The following is a 21,469-nucleotide window of genomic DNA, read 5'->3' as shown; positions in this document are numbered from 1 at the left end:
TTATGGGCCCAGCACGCTTCCAATGCGTCACTTTGCTCAATGTAAACTCAAATTACAAAGTGATAATTCATAAAAATAAAAATACTTTAATAAAAAACTACAATATGAAGCTAGTAGAGCGTGGTTTCGATCCACGGACCTCTGGGTTATGGGCCTAGCACGCTTCCACTGCACCACTCTGCTCGACGTATGCCGGAGTTTGGTTTTTGCCTCGGTCAGGAGCGGTTGTTCTTTTTTTCGCTCCGTGCGCGAAGCTTAGTTTTTTGGATTTTGTCATTTTTCGTTTTATTTTAATTGTTTAAATTTTTGTCGTTTTTACTAATACCGAGTTTATATTACTTTTTACCGCTTCCTCCTGGGGCTTTGATCCAGGATGGATATCCTACGGCGTTCGGTTTTCGTCGATTTTAAAACCAAGTTATTGCCGAAATTCGAGGACGTTGCAGATTCTATCAAGAAAAGTTATGGTCTGGAGGCTGTTTCGTCTATTATACCATCGGATTGTGGGTATATACTGACGTTTATTCATGTGGAAGATGTGGAAGAAGCGGTACAAGGCGGATTGGAGGATGGTGGAGTTAATTATGAAGTTTGTGATGTGATGCGGAAAACTGTACTGGCGACATTTTTTGACTTACCTGAATATGTCTCAGATGATACTTGGATGGATAAGCTGCGTTCGATGAATTGCGAAGTTAAGGGGGCGGCCGTCTGGAGGAAACGAGCTGGGTTTTTTTGCGGGATCAGTGTGGTTCAAGTTGGACTTCCCGATGGGGTGTTCTCGCTGCCGTAGAGTATACGTATTGCTGATGCCATGGGACGAGACAAATTTTATCGCGTGACAATCGAGTCTCAATCTAGAGTTTGTAACAAGTGCTTGGCTCCCGGACATTTGTACAAACAATGTCCGGAGTTTCGTTGTCACAAGTGTGGGAAACAAGGACACGTTATTCGACGTTGTCCTGACTGGGAGGTGGCGGCTCGTCTTCGTGCTGAGGAGGGTGCTCGACGTGTTGCTAATCAGGAGGGAGAGGAAGATGCGGAAGCGGCTCGTCTTCGGGCTGAGGAGAGTGCCCGACGTGCCGCTAATCGGAAGGACAGGAAGGTGCTGTTGCAAATTTTGTCTCCAAGGTGGTGGGGTCAGACCTGGCTGATGCCGTCTTGCCAGCAGGCCCGACTGTCGAGGAGGTGGATCCGCAGTCCTCGCACGGTGTCCACCCAATGGATATTGATAACGTTCTTTCGGCGTTGATGCAGGTCACTGGCGCTGGGAAGCGTCCGATGTCCCAGTCAACTGGAAGTGGTGAAGATCCTCCGACGGTGGGTCACGTTTCTTTGTCTGAGTCGGCTCCACGAGGTGGTTCGGCGCGTCTAATTCGTCCTGGTAAACTATCAGAGAACTTGCAAGGTGTGTCGGCTGCTTCGGGTTCGGTAGTTGGTGGTAAGCTGTTCGATTCTTCTTCCCAGGCTTCCCATGCCGTTACGGGTTCAAACTCTAAATGTTCGCGGTCTCCGTGACAAGTATAAGATGAAGGCTTTGTGTTTATTGGCTAAAGACACTGACATTTTATTATTACAAGAAACACATTGGGTTGGGGAGCATGTAGGGGTTTTTAATATTATTTTTAAGGGACATGTTTTCGTCGACAATAACCCGATCACGGGGTTTCGGGGAGTTGCCATTTGTATTTCTAGGGAGGTAAATTTTAAAATTAAATCGGTCCAGGTTTCTCTTGTCGGGCTTTCTATTTTTGTCTCAGGGGAGATTGATAGTAATTGGGTTGATTTTTGGATCAATTTATGCGCCTACCGACGCCAAAGAGCGTGTTACGTTTATGTCGGGGTTATTGCCAATTTGTCGTCAATTAAAACGCCCTATTATTGGAGGTGATTTTAACGACGTTATGTCCAGACTTTTTGATCGTAGGTCCCATTCTCAAGGTTTTCCCCAGGGTTTTTCACCCTTATCTCAATGGGCTCATAGTTTGCTTTTTTCGGACGTGTGGCGGGAAACGCACAAAGGCTGTTTTGACTGTACGTGGGCCGGGTTTGTTTTTGGTCATTATGTTTGTTCACGACTAGACTTTTTTTTTGTAAAACCGCTGATTTAGGCAATATTACACGGTGTGTTCAAAATGTTTGTTCGTTATCTGACCATAAGAGTGTAGCTAGGACCTTTGATTTTGAGGGTCTTCGAAAAGGGCCTGGTACGTGGAGTTTTAATGCCAATTTTTAACGGATGACGTTTTTCGCACCGCCGTTGGCCGAATAATATGTCGTAGTCGTTTACGACCGCAGTATGGGGCTGATATTTTTTAGTGGTATGACGCGTTAAAAGTTGCATTGCGCGAGTACTGTATTTTTTACGGGAAAAATAGAGCTTATTCTCGGCTCAATCGCCTTTTGGCGTTACGAAGTTTGGCTTTTCTTGACGGCTCGGGTTCGAATCCCGGCCGATCAAAGTATTATACTACACCCAATGACAAAAAGAGGGCGCTTTTGGAAAAACCTTTTCCCTGATTCTAAGAAAATGCGAACGCGTTCGCAGGCCTGACAGACAGACCCACAGACAGACCCACAGACAGACAGACAGACACGGTCGTTGTATAACCCCTCCTAGGGTATAAAGTCCCCTCGGAGATTTAAAAAACTCAAAACGTCGCGAATAAAAGAAGCTTTACTATTGGAAACCTAATATTTTATTGGGAAAAGCTAGGTAAAGAAATCAAACTATTTCGCTCGTCCGTTTTTGATGAAGAGTTAACGGAAGAAGTTGGAAGTTTAATTGCGGCAAGTATCTTAGAGTAGATAAATAGTTTCCATCTATTATTTTGGAAAAATAAAATAATTTCATCCCAATTAAGGTTTTTGATTTGTTTTGTACACTGGCGGACAGTTTTGGGCGATATCCATTAGGAAAAAATTTTGAAGTTACTTTAAATTACCTAAAATTATACTTAAATTAATTACAAGAAGCACTGAATATAAAATTTTGAAGCTGAATGAAAAGGGCTCTGAAATCCAATTATGGGATTTCAATATAACATGGTCCTACCTGACCAACAACACCGCAAATGTTTCGAACCTTGGTTTAATACAATTCTGAATTTTCAGCGTTGAAAAACATCAGTTTAAGGGACATGTGTCAGATTTATAGCCCGGTGTACACAGTAAGATTTAAACCAGAACACCGGAGGTCTGTCATCATTATGCCCTACCCCAGCGTCCGCAAGCCCGGACAGGTGACAAAACAAGCATGGGTAGCAGAACCCTACTACTGACGGTCGCACCCTCGACGCAAGCCGCTCAACCCAGCAGAAGGTGCAGCAATGGGTCGACAAGCCCCCACTTCGCACACACCAGTGGGAATAAGAGCGAATGCTCTGGAAACGCCGGCCGACACCCTACCTAGAAAGGTAGAGAGCCAAGCCCTTTGGAAAGAGTTCCTAAACGGGAACGGCGGGCACACAGCAGTCCAAGTAACCCGGCACAGCTGGCACCGGATATCCCGGCGGGAGCCCAAAAGGCCGGGAAACAGGACCGCCGTGCCCTCATACGGAGGCCCGCAGCCCCACTGCAGGATACTCAATCCGCCGAAGCGGCCAGTTTGCCTGGACCCTCTCCGTTAGCCTGGGCCGAAGCCCAGTTACCAGCCCACACCGGACCGAAGTCGGTGGTGGAGATAGGACCATTTGGACGGAGCTAACTTCTCCCAGTGCGCTACCACCCGTGATGGGTTACAAGAGCCGGACCCCGACTCCCCGGTAAAGCCGCCAGTTATTGCACACTCTGACCCCTTGTGGGCCATCCAATTAAGGGAATCACTAAGCAACCGAAGCAATTTGATTTGCTTTTAAAGGGAGGAGCATACATATTGGAAGCCCTTGAGGCTGATTGGGAGAAACGCCAAAACCCGTCTTGAAAAAGGTTATTTAGATGATAATTCATATTAAACCTAAGCTCTGTAATCGCAAACCTTTTTAAAAAACACTATAATAGAGTTTTGTGAAAATGACATAAATTATACTTAAGTAGATTAGCAAAATACGTAAAAAACGAGAAAGCGATCATGTGACTTGTTTGGGACCCGTTAGTTGTTCCATTTCTGTATTCCTCCAACCTAAATAAAAATAATATATAATTTTTTGCTTAGAAATAAATAAATTAAATTGATGGTCTTAATTTATTAAAGAGAAAAATCTATTTTACATCAATGTTTACTGAAGTATCGATTAAAGTAGCTTTTAAACCACCAGGGTACATCATAATCGGAATCATTCACAACGTAATCTGAACGGTGATTGCTTTGGCCGCCGGTGTAGTAATCAAAGAACTCTTCGTCTGTCCACTGGAATTGGTCACCACCACTGTTGCCATTGCGCCTTTGTAGAGAAGAGTAACCGTAATCCTGATACCAGTAATCATCTGTGGCTGATTCGTAGTCGTCTTCGTAGGCCAACCATTTCGAAATCGAATCCGTTCTCATCCGTGTCTTTCGACATTTCTTAATGTCCTTTCTCGATATTCCAGCCACTTCTCCCAAAACAGATCCCTTCGCCGATACGCAGTAGCACTTCGTCATTTTCTGCACCAGCCTGCACTGGACTTCGGAAAACTCTCCTTTGCTGTTACACGCCGGAAAATATCCTCTCCCTACGAAAGGTAGATCATAACTTTAAATTTACTCATTATCAATTTAAATTAAAAATACATTTTGAAAACTAATACAGGTTCACCAGGGAATCTCTACAGGTACACAGTGTCGCAGCTAGCCTGGGTAGCACCCGGTGCGGATATCATGGTGTGCTACTTACTAGTCAAAACGTGTACAAAAGTTTTTTAGAATTTCCCTAGTTTGTGTAAGTTTTTATTTTTTCACGGTCGGTTGTAATCCCCAAACATCCACAAATGGGTGGCACCCTAATGCGGCCCGCCCCCTAGCTAGGCCACGGCAGGTACTAAATTTCCAAGTGGTTCTTTATCTAAATGAAAACGGGCGAAAAAACGTTGATTATGGGCAGCCAGTTTGATATTTGGAAAAAGAAAAGAAAAACCTCTGGGTAATTTATAAATTATATAATATTAAATTGTGATCTTAATTTTTGATATTGTTTAAGTTTTTTAATAACCACCTCACATTTGACATACTGTTCACTCAAAAATCATATGAAGATTGACAACGACTTAAAACTGGACGGAAACCTCTGATTTGAACATCGTGATATTTGCTCACGAGATTGAGTGATTACTATCGAATTTGAGGCATCAGTCTTGAACAATATATATAAAAACACTCAACTGGCCCTGGTTACATTAATAATAATTCGAAGTGCGTCCTAGGAGACGATTTTCGATTTAAAATGTAGCCCCTTCAAAGTGGAAATACTACAGCTAAGCGAAGCTCTTTCGCTGAAACAAAGCCGGCTTTATACCAATTAATTACCATATGGTACACTGTATAGGCGCTAAGGGCCGTTATGGTTGGATTCAATAGACTATCATTTATTATAGTAATCAGCTAGGATTATTACACCATAAGCCCTTTCATCGAGCTAATGTCAATGCAATTAATTCAGGAGGCCGGATGATACTGCATAAGAGGGTTAAGGGCGAGACTTTCATGGCACGCGAGCCAACTAATAAATTTCGATATCTTACAGTTCTTCCGAGTTTCCATTTTCTTTCTGATCTTGTTACAAATTACATCTATTTTTTTTCCGTCTGCTTCGTCTCCTTTTGTTTTGTCTTCTTTTTTCTCGTCTTTATTAGCACTTTTTTCTTCATCTTCAGGAAAACTTGGATTGCTTGTGGTCGTAGGAGGTGGTGCGGTCGTAGGAGTTGGTGTGGTCGTAGGAGTTGGTGTGGTCGTAGGAGTTGGTGTGGTCGTAGGAGTTGGTGTGGTCGTAGGAGCTGGTGTGGTCGTAGGAGCTGGTGTGGTCGTAGGAGTTGGTGTGGTCGTAGGAGTTGGTGTGGTCGTAGGAGTTGGTGTGGTCGTAGGAGTTGGTGTGGTCGTAGGAGTTGGTGTGGTCGTAGGAGTTGGTGGGATCGTAGGAGTTGGTGTGGTGTTTGGAAAGCCTATAACAACGTATTTATAGATAATTTTAGATTAGGCAATATACTATAAGACCTGACATCTGACTAAAACGTGTATAACTTTCTAGAGTCAATTCGCTTTCTGTGCATTCCAAAAATAGAAGAAATAGACCCATGAAGATAAATTTATGAAGGACCAAAGCTTAGTTCAAATGTTAAAATTTTAATTTATCGATAAAGATGAAAATCCTTTTAATAAAGATAAACAAGATCTTTTGAAGTTCGATAATTTCCAATGCTTGTTTCGAGAAATAAGTTTACAAAAATTGGAGGATTAGATGGTTCAAATTTGCCTGAAATTTAGGCTGAATATTTCATATTTCCCTCATAGTTTAAGCAATTTTAAAAATCCATTACAGTGAGTTTATAAAATTTATGTTTGTTGATATTTGCGAAACCAGGAATTAATACCGCGACCTAAGAATGATTATCACGGCTTGATTACGTCGAGTTTTGCCGCTAGGTATTTTCTGAATGCACCTTTATAGATTAGGGAAACGTACTTTTTGTATTTTTGCTATAAAAAACAGGGCGCCACAACTTTCTGTATATTTTTATGCCAACAAGTTTTAGCTGAACTTTATTTTTCTCGGAAATGTTTCAATTTTAAATTTAAATGTGGTACAACCAAATTTTGGTAACTTTGAACATGTGAGTCTTAAAAGCTTAATTTTGTATATTATTGTAAATCTAACTTAGTCAGGAGCTTCTTAACGGTCATTTTTCTCATAATATTACGGTTTTGAAAGACCTCGATGGATAATTTCCAGAAATTTTGAAACGATCTAAAATTATCCTCAAAATTTTTAAAATGTTCTTTTGTACTAGGTTATTTCAAATCGTACGGAAAAAGTACAAATGTACCAGTTTCGGCAACACTGATTACGTCTTGTTATCTGAGACTAATTTTTTTTGGCATTCTGACGTGGAGCCTATACGTTTTGTTCTTGGTCATTCCATTGGCTAAGAAAACATCTACGAAAATCCCGTCAGCCACAATGAGAGAGGGAAAGTGCGGGAAACTACGGAAATGAAATTGAAGGTGAGGCCGCAAGAGAGTCTAAACCTTTGACCTAGTCAATATTTACCCGGTAAATTAACAAATGTTAAATAAGTAATAAACAATAACCCAACTGCAGTATGACGTTTCATATGGGGTATAGAAAAGTTCCGCGAGAATTTACTATGGGGGTATTAGCCTAGCTGTTTATTATTCTTATTAATATTATTACATTCCTGACAAAACCAAATATTAGCAGACATAGTTTTCGTCAAATTGACCACAAATCTTATTTTTCTTTCTCCCTTCGATTAATACAACTAAAATAAAATTGGGTGTTTACTCCACACGTGCATCATAAGCATTTCACAAATAAAGTTATTAAAATCCATAAATCAGATAACACTACAGACTAGCAGATGAGCTACGGTTTTAAAATCAACAAAAATGATAACACCCAGGGCTTTGATATTGGTTTAAGCTGATAAAAAAACGACAGCTACTCACAAGTATCCGACTCTGAATCAGCGATTTTGATGAGCCATCCATTTTCAGGATCAACACAAACCCAATTATAGATTGGAGAGCTCAGAATTTCACCATTGGTACTATTGTACTTAACATACAAGCGTCTTTGTTTAACCAAGAAACGCCCATTATTGTCGCAAACGTTTTCATCTTGCCTGTCTGAATAAAACGAAAAGCCGTTGATTTTATTCCGGTCTACCAAAACAATGCTTTTATTCGTTCCTTTTTTTTCAGCATATCGTTTTTTTCGAAATTTACAAAAATAACTAAAGAGTTAAAGTGAAATTTTATATCAAAAACATATGTTGGGTAGTTTTATTTCAGTGGCAATACAGCAAAACATTTGAACACTTTAAAAACGAAAACTGAGATTCTAAAAAAACCGCAAGAATTAAGTAACAAATGTATAATTGTAACATCTATCAGAAATAATGCATTTCATTGTATTATCTCATTTATAATTAAACACAAAAAACAAAAATTATTTGAAATAACACCAAATTAAAGGTTTCTTTTCGATTCGATTATATGGTGGAAAATGGCGACATAATATTGAATATTTTTGACCTTTTTAATAACAAAACCATTTAATATGTTAATTTTAAACTAGAATTATTTGAAGGGACTTTTATGTTCCGCAAGCACGCTTAGAACGTTTTGCACCACGAAGTCCAATTCAAATATTTTGCCTGAATGAAGCTCTCATGTAAAATTTGGCGCCATGAAAAATATGAAATATTAACTAGTGTTTAAACCACCACCTCACTGATTTTACTTACATAACCAAAATATTTAAAATATATTTACTGTCTTTCTTCAAAACATTCCGCATGTGTTCACATGGTGTTTCTGAACCTTCTGTTAAAAATTAATGTATTTAATGCTATGAGTCATGAACTTCACTCGTGACGATACCTCGCTGATATCTTTGATTTAAATTTGAATAATTCGAGATATGTGTGACAATTGGGGCACAAATAAAAGGAAATAGAGGTACCAGGTAGGCAATTGGTGTTTTCGTACACGTAGACAGCCACAAATCTTTCGTTCGGAGGATAAATGCAATAGCAATGATCTGAATTTTGAGAATCAGTTTTGGGTTGGCAACGCAACGGCTTGTAATTTCCATTTTCATCACAATCTATTAAGTATCCGTATTCATCCTTTTCCGAATCTGTGCATTAAAAAGATCTTCAAAGATGGCATCTTTCTGATTCATGCAAACAAAACACTAAAACACTCCGTGACTGACTAGGTTTTAAGTGATCATCATACTACCAAATAAACATATTAAGTAGAAACTATTCGTCTGTACGTACTCAGCGTTCAAATGCTTTTCAGTACACGTAGCTTTGGAAAATTGGTCAAAACTGGATGAAATCTATTGTTCCGTAATATGATTAAAATGTACTAAAATTTTAACACGTGCATTCACTGGTCTGGGGAAGTTTCCTATGGGAGAAAATGTTCCACTAAACCAACAAATTGAAAATGGAATCATGGATTTCACTTAATTACTGCTTGACTATGTAGTATGTAATAAAAATTGCACTAACGTCGTAAGTGGTGATGCTGAAATCGCTTAAAATTATTAACTTCAATCTACCTGTGAATCTTTAGGTGATTGAATATACCATCGATTGTAATTAATCATTCTTTCTACACATTGAGAAATGACAGAAATCCGAGAATTTGCCAGATCTAATACTAAGCTGAATTTATAATTGCGTTTTCCACATCACTATCATAAAGAGATTGACAAGTGGTCATTCGTTGCGGATGGAAGTGGTTTGGTGGGTGGTGGTTAATAATAATAATAATAATCAGCTACAATAATATCCAAGGCACCGCCTTAGGCCTAAGTCATCAAGATACTTTTAAAGCCTTTAATTTAGGTGGGTGGGTATCAATGCGTAGGATGGTGTTGGCAAGCCTTTCAAGCCAACAGCTCCCTACACTATCTAATACCGTTAACCTCAACCAGTTTTTATGAAAGGGGAAACCGAAGAGCTCGGGGGAAAACCCCTTAAACCAGTGGGGAGAGAACTTGCAAACTCAACGCGGAAGGAGTTGTTCTGGGTACCCATGATAGGGTTTTCAACTCTACTGGGTGCCTGGTCATAAGCGTCATGGTAAAGTAGAATCAGTTTGGTTACGGTTCTACTTTTAGGTCACTGGAGCTTAATAGACACCCGCATCTGATTGGCATCAGTGACAGTCCTAATTAATTCAGGGACGTACCTTTGGGAGGGGATCGGGTCTAGGCTCCCCCCCAAAGGCTTTGTAGAGTTGGCAAATCGAGGTGGACTTGGCAAAATGAATATTATGAAGCATATTAGTTAATTAAATAACTACTAAATTGATTGTAAACGATGTTGCAACAAATCATTTAGAATTTCCCAGCAATTTACTTCCCTTAAGTCATTAACTATGTTTGAGATTTCTATGTAGTGGCTTCTCCTTATGTATAACTTAAAACCTTTTTAAATAGTCATTTTTCCTGCAGCACCTTATAAAATTCAAAGGCGTGACAGAGAATATCGGTTGTTCGTTATTATTTCAGTGTTAATTTTCTACGTTAAATTTGGCAATCTGTATAAAATTTATAAAAATACGTAGTTTTTATTTCTATAGGAGATGTTACAGTTTTTTTTACTTAAGGTAAATTAGGTAAGTCGTTAATATTATAGTGATATTCTTTATTAAAGTGAAAATTTTACAAGCCAATATTCCTTAAGTTGCGTTGGGTAAAGAGAACGTGTGATACATTGTCGGTTGTTCTTACGTTAATATTTAAGTGTTTGAATTGTTTATGTTATATTAGGGTATGAATAATTCCAGTTATTCAAAGCAGTTCCGTTAAACAACAACTAGTATTCGTCAGGATGAAATGTATCTATTTTTTACTACAGCGGGATACACGACGAGACAATAGTACGCGGGATTGATAGGATTTTTAAATTGCTGTAGCAGCGTACAATCTCTTTTTTCTTCTTCGTGTGTATCGTTTATATATATAGTGACCCCAGTAGCAATTGTCACCTGCCCGACGGCACCGATCTTCGGTTGGGCCGACTGTCTGACGGCGACTATTTCGTAGCCAAAATACAGTCGGGAAACTACTCTTTTGACTGGTACTATGTCCGCCCGAATTAGAGTCGGGCAAACTATTTTTACGGCAAAGAAATTACTTTCCGACTAACAATGGGTAGGTATTACGACTCAATATTGCAATGATACCCAACTCCATTTCTGGTTCATAACCGACCCCGTTTCGGATTCATACACGACCCCGTTTCCGATACATGCCCGACCGCGTTTCGGATATCCACCCGACCCCGTTTCGGTCTCATACCCAACACGAACTCTTTGGAATATTAAGATGTCTCTAGACGTATAATTCTGGTATGAACCTATAAAAACGTATTATATTAATACATCCAGAATTTAAACAGTGCAATATAATCAAAATTCAAAATTTAAGCCAGAGATTCCAACAGTAGACCGCTTTCGCTTTTCTTGGGGCTCATCAGTACTGTGCAGGAACTCTGGCTGAACTCGGAAATCTGCCGATATCAGTAAAACTAATAAACATTCAGAGTGCCCTATATGTGAGCAGTCCATTGCAATTTATAGTGAAATTCTTCACCAATTAATGCACGGCGGTCGCTATTCAGCAGACATCTTTTACGCTCGGGCTTCTGTTGAATTCCAACGTTAAGATATTTATATCAAAATTAATTTTTTTTTAATTTTTTAATTATGTTCAGATTTCCAACATTTCGGTAATCAGGCCCGAAACAAGTATACCACCGACAGTTATTTGAACAGTCGGCCAATTGTAATTTTTACCGTCTACAAAGAGACCTTTAATGCAATGGTCGGCCAACTGTCGGTAATCAGGCCCGAAACAAGTATACCACCGACAGTTATTTGAACAGTCGTCCAATTGTAATTTTTACCGTCTACAAAGAGACCTTTAATGCAACGGTCGGCCGACTGTCGGTAATCAGGCCCGAAACCAGTATACCACCGACAGTAATTTGAACAGTCGTCCAATTGTAATATTTACCGTCTACAAACTTTGGACTCTTACCCGACACATGGACTCTTAACCAACTGTATTTCGGCGCCTATGTGCTACTGGGGGAGTGAAGCATTTGCTTACTCTCTTTAACTAGACGCCGAGCCGTTTTCGCCATTGAATTGGGAATAGTACCGCTAGAATGACATAGGCGCGTTCAGTAGTCGTGGTTTCGCGAAACAAATTCTGAAATTTCGAGTCGGCGCACTCAGCCGTCAAATCTATCATTATACGCCATCTATCACTTTCAAAGTAATACATTTGTATAGTATATAGTTCCCGCCGCTAACAGCGGATGGCACCACCGATTATAATTTTAATAAATTATTTAAATTGAAATCTATCGTAATAATCCAAACTTGGACGACTTGACAAACTTTGTTTTTCACTTACCTCCCCCCCCAAACGTACTCTCTTCGGTACGCCCCTGAGTCCTATGTGCAGGGCACGTCTTGTAGAGAAGGAAATTTTATCTCATGTCCTTTGTGTCTGTGATTTTTTGCGGCTCTAAGATTTGAGCATCTTGGTATGCACATGCTGGAAACGAGCGAGCTTTCCAATATCTCGGCGAAGCAAATCTTGCATTTCGTTTCGGAGACTGGGCTTTTCCATGTCTAAAAGGCACAATGAACCTCTGGTTGAAGAGCTAGGTTGGGCTTGACCCAAACACCCAACCCCTACTAAAAATAATAATTACGGATGGAAGTGGTGGCTGTAAAGGGCTCTACAGACAAAACCAGGTCATTGCTGGTTATGCGAGAGTTTACAACACTGAATGCTGAAAAGTTGTAACCGGAGGAGCGAGTAAAACAGACGCCTATGATAAGCTTTAAAGATGAACATTGAGTGGTTGATGCCTTGCAGCCAGTGCTCATTCGGAGATAAGCTTTATCGTGTTGAGAATTGCAATCGGAATGGCCCGAGGTTAACGGAATTTACTCAGTCCCTAAACTCCCTATGGCATGGAAACTTCCGCTTTGGATCCTTTATAAAAGAAATTTGCGAAAATAAAAGTTTACTTACTAGCCTTCCTTTTCTGACACTCCGTTTGCGCTGCAATGCCTGAAAATAAAGTAATTTGATTTGTAAATACACAGCATTTAAGGAAAAGAGCATTCGTGACCTTAAATTAAATTGTTATATAAAACAAATGAACCGAATTAATGGATGAAATTTTATCATCGTTTCACGGTTCACAACCACGCTTACATTTAAGCAACTTTAAAGCTATCCGGAACTGAGTCATTGAACTTATAAATCTTAAACGCTTGTCCGTTATTGGCGTACACTGTTAAAAATTACTGTAGCTTCCTGTTAAATTCCTGTTAAATTTTAACAGGTAAATTCCAGTACCAACTTTTACCGTTAGAGTTACTAGATAGTTGCTGTACGCAACAGCTACAGTCCTGTTCGTCGATTAACCGTTATATTAACAGTAAATTTTCGGTAATACCGTGTAACCGACGGCTTGAGCCCGCCATCTTGTGGAGGTTGCAGTTTTCACTAGTTTCAAAGTGTAACGGCTTTGCTGTGGTGCAATTGAAGATGATCATATCACGGAACACAAATTATCATCAAATACAAAATAGTGAGTAGAATTTTAAATTTCATTATTTTAAAGTAATAATTAAGTTAATAATAGGGCCATTTTAGTTAAGTAGATATTTGTATAGTGTATTTCGTCAAGAATGTATTTATTTATGCTGATTGGTATAAACAAATCGCCTAGGCTTAACTCAATAACGCGTCAATTTTTAAATTATCCCGTTAAACGCTATAATTTAAAACTTTTATTATGATTCTGAGTGATAAATTTGTATATATTATAGTTATCACTTTGAAGCAAAATAGCAGTTAAAAAAACACTTAGCCAACTTAATACTGTAATATATACAAATATTTCACCCAGAATCTCAATTATTGAAACTAAAAATATTTAGCATAGCTATTATATTATATTATATTATATTATTACCCTAGTCAGACTTAGGGAAGGTTGTTTTAAGTTATGATTTGCTATAGCTTTTAAGTATATTTTACACGATGATGGATACCAAAATTTCAAACTTAAATTTAGTAAAAGCTGGCTAAATTAAATTTTTTCACTCGTTAACATATTCAGTGGGTGAACAGAAGACTTCGCTCTGAAAACACTGAAGCTTCCATCAGTCCAGTAACTTTACCATATGAAAATTTTTCATCAGGTCAATTGAACCAAAAACATTTTCGACGTTATTAGTACTTTGCACAGCTATTCTGACTTGAACCTGGTTTTTTAATGCTTGTTGGATTGAATGGATAAATTACTTCAGCTTTTATATAAATTATATAGGTAGGATAGAAAAAAATCTTATTCAAAAGCTGAAGTATATTTTTTTATTTAACACCATCACTTAAAAACAACCTTGCCCAAGTCTGATAAGCTGCGTTGGGTAATTTTTCGATTCAATAATTGTAATTCTGGGAAAAAAATTGCATGCAATTAAGTTATCACATTGAAAGAAGCTTCAGTGTTTTCATAGTGAAATGTAAGGGAAGTTGGCTTTAAATATAGTGGAAAATTACCTTTGTTATTCTATGTTCACCCATTGATTATGGTAGCAGATGAAACAAAATTAATTAGCCAAACTAATACTGTAATATATGCAAAGTTTTCACTCAGAATCAAAATTATTGAATCCAAAAAATATTTAGCTATTTTATTATTACCCTACAGAGCTAGTCAGACTTAGGGAAGCTTGTTTTAAGATAAGTTAAAAATGAATTTGGAAAAAAAAATTGCTTGAGCTTTTAAATTTACGATACAGATTGGATCACATTTAATGTGATGATTCTGAGTGAAAAATTTGCATAAGTCAAAGTTATTGCATTGCAGGAAACTAGTGTTTTCAGGGTGAAATTTAAGGGAAGTTGCCGTTAAATATAGTTATCTTTTTAAGTCTGTGTTCACCCAATTAAAATGTTAGGAAGTTAAAAAATTTCATATAGCAAGCTTTTATTAAATTTTATTTTGAAATTTTGGTATCCACCCTTTATCATATATTTAAAAGCTCAAGCATTTTTTTTCCAAATTCATTTTAACCAAATCTTAAAACAAGCTTCCCTACATAACTGAACCAAGAAATTTTTATCTACGTTATTAGTACTCTACACAACTACTCTGACTTGCACAAGGTTTTTAAAGTGATGGTTAAATTAGAATAAAAAAAAATAAATTATTTCAGGTTTTATATAAATGATATAGGGTGGATCCAAAAAAAAATCTTATTTAAAAGCTGAAGTAATTTTTTTTAAATTGAACATCATCACTTAAAAAACAACCATGCCCAAGTCTGAATACCTGTGTTGGGTAAATCAAAGGTGGTTACATATTTTTTTCGATTCAATAATTGTAATTCTGGGGAAAAAAATTGCATGTTATAAAGTTATCGCATTGAAAGAAGCTTCAGTGTTTTCATAGTGAAATGTAAGGAAAGTTGGCTTTACATATAGTGGAAAATTACCTTTGTTATTCTATGTTCACCCATTGAGAATGGTAGCAGGTGAAAATAAAATTAGCCAGCCTAATTCTGTAATATATGCAAAATTTTCAATAAGAATCACAATTATTAAACCCAAAAAATATTTCGCTATTTTATTATTACCTTACAAAGCTAGTCAGACTTAGGGAAGCTTGTTTTAAGATATGGTTAAAATTAATTTGAAAAAAAAATGCTCGAGCTTTTAAATGATACAGGGTGGATACCAAAATTTAAGAAAAGCTTGCTAAATGAATTTTTTTCACTTCCTTACATATTCAATGGGTGACCACAGACTGAAAAAGATAATTTTCAACTATATTGAAAGGCAACTTCCCTTAATTATCACCCTGAAAACACTGAAGTTTCCTTCAATCCAATAACTTTAACATATGCAAATTTTTCACTCGAATCATCACATTAACTGAACCAAGAAATAATTATCTCTGTTAATAGTACTCTACACAGCTATTCAGACTTGCAAAGTTTTTAAAGTGATGGTTAAATTAGAATAAAAAAAAATGATATGTAAATGATATAGGGTGGATACAAAATAAAATCTTATTTAAAAGCTGAAGTAATTTTTTTAAAATTGAACACCATAACTTAAAAACAACCTTGCCAAAGTCTGAATACCTGTGTTGGTAATTTTAAGGTGGTTACGTATTTTTTTCTCTTCAATAATTGTGATTCTGGAAAATAAAACTGCATATAATAAAGTTATGGCAGTGAAGGAAGTTTCAATGTTTTTACAGTGAAATGTAAGGGAAGTTGCCTTTAAATATAGTTAAAAATTATCTTTGTTAGTCTATGTGTGACCATTGGGTATGGTAGCAGATGAAAAATTTTATTTAACCAACTTAATACTAATTATTTGTGGACGGACTTCCTGTACATGTACTAATTTAAAATAAATAAAATTTAACCACTATTGCACAGTAAAAACATATTTATTGCTACTACAGCTGTTTCGGCTCTCTTACCGGAGCCGTCGTCAGGTAGGGAGCCGAAACAGCTGTAGTAGCAATAAATATGTTTTTACTGTGCAATAGTGGTTATATTTTATTTATTTTAAATCAACTTAATACTGTTATCTATAAGATTTTTTTTAACCCAGAACCACAATTATTGGACCAAAAGATATTTAACCCCTTTTTTATTTTAAAAAGTTGGCGAAGTGAAAATTTTACACCTGCTACCGTATTCAATGTGTGAACACAAACTAATGATGTTTCTTTTCAGCTGCATTTAAAGGAAACTATTTTATTTCACTACGATAACTTTAATATATTCAATTTGTTTTGCCTTAAAACAAAATTATTGAATCCAAAAATATTTAACCACCCTTTTATTACTTTACATAGTTATTCAGACTTTGGCAAAGTTGTTTTTAAGTGATGGTATCAAATTGAAAAAAAAAAGCTCAAGCGTGTATACCACCAAAATTTCACTTATTTTAAAATTTAAGTTATTGTTTTAACACCTCTAAAAAACCACCTTGCCCAAGTCTTGAAGTAGGGGATTACATTTTCTTTATTCAATAAATGTGATTCTGGGTGAAATGTAAGAGAAGTTGCCTTTAAATATCTTCAAAAATTATCTATCTTAGTCTGTGGTCACCCATTGAGTAAGCTACATGTAGGTGAAAAAAAAATCCATTTAGCTCCCTTTTTAAAATTGAGTTTGAAATTTGGTTATCTATTTAAACTTTTTTACTAAAAATAATTGGAATTGTATTTTAATCACTACCGCTGAAAGAACCTGCCTAAAATCTTAATGACTATGCTTAATGTGCATATGTTTTTGGTTCAATAATTGTGATTTTGTATGAAGAATTTCCAGTTATTAAAATTTTTATATTGTTTAGCTGCAGTACACTCATAGAAGACATTGAACACTGATAAAGAGTTTAATTCAAATTGAAAAATATTTTGGCTGAATTTATTAAAATCAAGATTGAGAAATGGAAACAGCTGGATTCCATGATTTGACTAAAGTTTCATTTCGAGTATCTCCATCAATGGCAATCAAACAAGAAAGCTGAAGCTGATAATTTCAAAAAACATCAATTGTTAAATTAAATTAAAGGTCTTTTTTTCTGCCTGTTACCCTTTAAATTTACTTACCTGCCGCACAAATACCCTGGTGGTAGGCCAACGTTTTCTGCAGTTGGCCTACCACCAGTATATTTGTGTGGCAGGAAAGTAAATTTAAAGGGTGACAGGAAGAAGAAAACCTAACCCTTAGAGTATTAAATAGCAGAAAATTCACGTTTATAATTTAATTTCACCGAAATACAAGTGTTAACGAACTTTGACAGATTTTATTTTATTAATTGATTTGAAAATGTGAACTTTAAATTTTATAAATTGTATAAGTATTTTTAGTAAAAACAATCTTGGTGAGGTTTATGCACTTTTTGATGTTTTAAAAATTTTGCTCACATAACCTGATTTGATTCAATTGCTGTATCATGTTTTTCAAATAAAAAAGTTCATCAATAATTTAGTTTTATCTATTTAAATTTAAAATTGCCATTCATGTACAATTATCATGTAGTAATTAATATTTGGAATTAATTTTGGGTAGGCCTATAGCCCCAGCATAATTTTTGCGACAACCGGATAATAAAGTTCTATTGTTAAATTACCGTAAACGTAATGGGAAATTTCATGTTGGACAACAGCAATTTAAAATTTACTGTTAATGGTACTTTATATTTCTCGTGTCTAGAACTTGCTACGGTTACAGGAAAAAATACCTGTAATTTTACAGGAATTTTCCTGGTAATTTTCTGCCAGGTAAATTCCTGTAAATTTTAACAGCAATTCTTAACAGTGTAAGAGCAATAATATAATTGAAATTTCCATTTATAAGAATAATCAAATTTATTATTGAGTCGAATAAAACGGTTAAAATCCAAATAATTTAGAAGTCCAACGTTTTGGAGGGACAGTTTTAAATTAGTAGGGATAATTACACGAACGTAACATGTATCATTTAGAATTTTGACCCAAACAGTTTCAGATAAAATACTCAATTTTGTTGCCAAATTTATAGTGCAATTGTAATAGCTCGATTCTTCTATCGACTGATATTCTAAATATTTCTTGACTTAATGGGCTCAGATAAATGAAGTGCTAAATTGGTTTTCGGCCTGCGAATACATTATATTCGGTCTCAACTCATGTATCATGATCAAATTATTCTAAAGTGGTTTCACAGAAATAAACTAATACCGATCACCCGACGCGTCAAAGGAAGCTTTATTTAAATATATTCGCAAGAAATCCACGTTTCACGGGGACCTATTCGGACCCATAAAACTCGAATTTCTTATTTGGTGGACGAAAACCCGATTTTAGATCCACATCGATATATATATATCGAGGGGTATCTATTGCAATCGTAAATGTTGTTGTTGTTGTTGTCGTCGTAAAAAAGTGCAACAACTTCCATATCTTTTTATTGGAGTGACATAGCAACGCCGAGTTTTCTAGGAACACTTAATAGGGTTACCGCTACCTGCGAAACCAAGTTCCGCGGGTTAGAATTAGTGTGACGATAAAAAATGAATATGTGTGACACAATTTTTTTTAATTCTAACAAAATATGGCCATAAAAATAAAGTTTTACCAGGAGAGTTATAAATAACTGTGAAACTAAATAATTGAAAAATATTTCTAACAAAATATGGCCATAAGTAATATATAAGTGTGAAATATTCTTCGTGATTTCTGTACGGGGTGATTAAAATATTCTTAGTGATTTATGTACAGTTTTATTTAAGATTTTTACCCGTTTCACCGACGCTGCCGCAAATAAAGCATGCGAACACTGTGTTTTCTACCACACTTTTGGCTCAAGCCGCGGAAGGGATCCTGGTGGGGGGATATACATATTTTTGCTCGTCTTTCAGGGAACTTCAAGGCGAGGCTGAGGGCTGTGTGGCAGAGAAGAAATTATATTTCTATACATGGTTGTTGACGGACCTGCCTCATGTTGGGTTGTGGGCAGGAAATAACCTTTTCCCATGTAAAATTTATCCTTTAAATGTGGATCTAATATTACGGCCTTGGCCGACTTGTTGATTGATAATATGAGAGTCTCGGCACTAATAGGTTTAGAGGGATCTTAATCCAATAAAATATGTGATGAAGTTTCAATACCAGCAGAGCGCGATCAAATATCCAAGGCAAGTCAAGTTAAAAGGAGTATTGTTTTAAACCTCGACTTGAAAAGAAATTTGCGGTTCGAAAGCTTGTCAGACTTATTTATTTTTATACCAATTAAATTAGTTTTATATACCAGTCATGAAGTATTTTGTCTCTTAAATTAGTTTATTTAATAAAAAAAAGGAACTGGTTTATTAGATTTAAACGAAAAATATTAAAAACACTAGAAAAATTGATATGATAATGATAATACAAGGTGGAGACTGCGAGTGAGCTTTGCGAGTGCGAGTGATTATACTTGTATATTTACACTGTTATAAATTACACTTTATCAGTTAACTCTATAACAATGTACGAACAATTAAAGCGAGGGGGGAAGGTGAAAGTCGAAATCGTTTTTTCCCGAGGGGCAGATCACTTTGTTATTTTAATTATGATTTAATCATTTTTAATCATTGTACAGTCAAAGCTACAGATATAATTTCCATCTAATCTAATCATATTTTAATCATACGAAGGTGTTCTAATAATCATGGGAGTGAACGTCCCCTCATTTTTTTCCAACACACGCCCTAGAAGAAGAATTTTCCTGCGTGTGGGGATTTAACCTCTGGAGTAGACGAAATAACATTTCGTTTCCAAGTGACTCGGTGAAGATATCAGCCAACTGATCTTCACTTGGAACATGCATGACATCGATTATGCCTCCTTCTACCAGCTCCAGCCCGTAATAGTGCCGGATGCTGATGTACTTCGTGCGACGGTGGAATTCTGGATTCCTGATTAGTTTGATAGTCCCAGAGTTGTCGTTGCGGGTTTCTGGTACATCGGTGTATCTGTCTCCTTGAATATCGGAGAGGATGACTCTTACACAAACGATATCTTTTGAGGCCTCTGTTACTGCTACCAGCTCGGCTTCTGTCGTAGAGAGAGCAACCGAGTGTGGCTTCCTGCTGGCCCAAATGGTTGGCGTTTGACCCCTAGAGATAAACGAACCCAGACGTTGATCGTCTCGTCTTTCCACAGCCTGCATAGTCGGCGTCGCAGGATGGTACGATAGTCGTAGAGTTATCAGCATTGAACATTATCCCCAGTGTGGTTATCTCACTGTTTTTATATTTATTCATTTTTCTTATTTATTTCGTACAATTTGTATAACGTTTTAATTATTATTTAATTAAAACCATTTGAGGCCGAAAATGGATGGCTATAACCACAAAACATATCATCAGTCTATCATTAATAGATAAAGTCAAAGTTTAGTCAATCCCTGCCTTGGGCAAAGCACCCAAAAATATATTTTTGGACAATGTCGGAATCGAAAACATTTCCACATCACTTCTTGGTCTGTAGAGTGAAGGATTATCAAAGAAATTACCATGCATTATGCATAATTAAATATACGGTGCACAGATGCTATTAACTAAGTAGATTAAGGGTAGTCATACGGGGGGCACCGCCCCCCAAAGCAATGAAACAATAAATTAAACTTTTTAACGACGGAATTCTTCATTGACATATTCCGATCCATTGCCGGTTTCCAGTTCTCGAACAGAATGTTTGTAATTCTGGCACATAGCAAAGAATTCCTTGAATCGATTGACGAATTCTTATTTCTTGGTCAGGAAATATGCCACTCGTATTACCGAATATTCGTCCTTAAAGAGCGAGTATTACCGTCTACCCTTCATAAATGGTGTCGGCAAGGGTCCACAGAGCTCGGAATGAATACGGTCTCACGGTTTCGTAACTCTCTCCACACGACTGTCAAAGGTGTGCGTCGTCATCTTTTCGAAAATGCAACCTTCGCAGAGCTTCTCAGCCTTCTGATCGGAAACTTGATACCCGAGTCTCTTCAAAGTTGTCGCTGGTGGTTGTCTTGATGACCCGGCGTTCGTACCAAGTCTGGAGATCTGCTTTAACGAATCTCGGATCGGTTGCGAGATGGAACGAATTCTTTGGCTGTTCAACCTTGGCGTACCTCTGACTTTCAACCTTTCCGGGTAGACGGAACTTCCGGCTGCCATTGATATCCTCGTACAGGCCGTAGCTTCGATTTCCAGGCTGCTGT

The 21,469-nt window shown here is 37.0% G+C and overlaps 1 protein-coding gene across 2 annotated transcripts in view; it reads right to left on the bottom strand.

Moving 5' to 3' along the window:
• Positions 1–4,169: 4,169 nt before the first annotated feature.
• The window catches only part of LOC149957298 (uncharacterized), a 51,554-nt gene continuing 34,254 nt past the window's right edge, over positions 4,170–21,469 (bottom strand). For both annotated transcript variants that reach the window (XM_090165505.1, XM_090165506.1), the window contains 6 exons: positions 12,729–12,767; positions 8,619–8,795; positions 8,429–8,479; positions 7,601–7,780; positions 5,659–6,075; positions 4,170–4,653 (listed from right to left, as the gene is read on the bottom strand). In XM_090165505.1, the coding sequence (XP_090021631.1) occupies positions 4,211–4,653; positions 5,659–6,075; positions 7,601–7,780; positions 8,429–8,479; positions 8,619–8,795; positions 12,729–12,767 (1,307 nt within the window). In that variant the 3' untranslated portion in view covers positions 4,170–4,210. The remainder of the gene's footprint in view (positions 4,654–5,658; positions 6,076–7,600; positions 7,781–8,428; positions 8,480–8,618; positions 8,796–12,728; positions 12,768–21,469) is intronic.

The sequence above is a fragment of the Leiobunum rupestre genome, chromosome 2 (assembly GCF_980474605.1).
Source record: "Leiobunum rupestre chromosome 2, qqLeiRupe1.1.hap1, whole genome shotgun sequence".
NCBI classification, from domain to species: domain Eukaryota; kingdom Metazoa; phylum Arthropoda; class Arachnida; order Opiliones; family Sclerosomatidae; genus Leiobunum; species Leiobunum rupestre.
The sequence above is the reverse complement of the archived record's forward strand: the minus strand, read 5'-3'. Positions and strand labels throughout refer to the sequence as shown.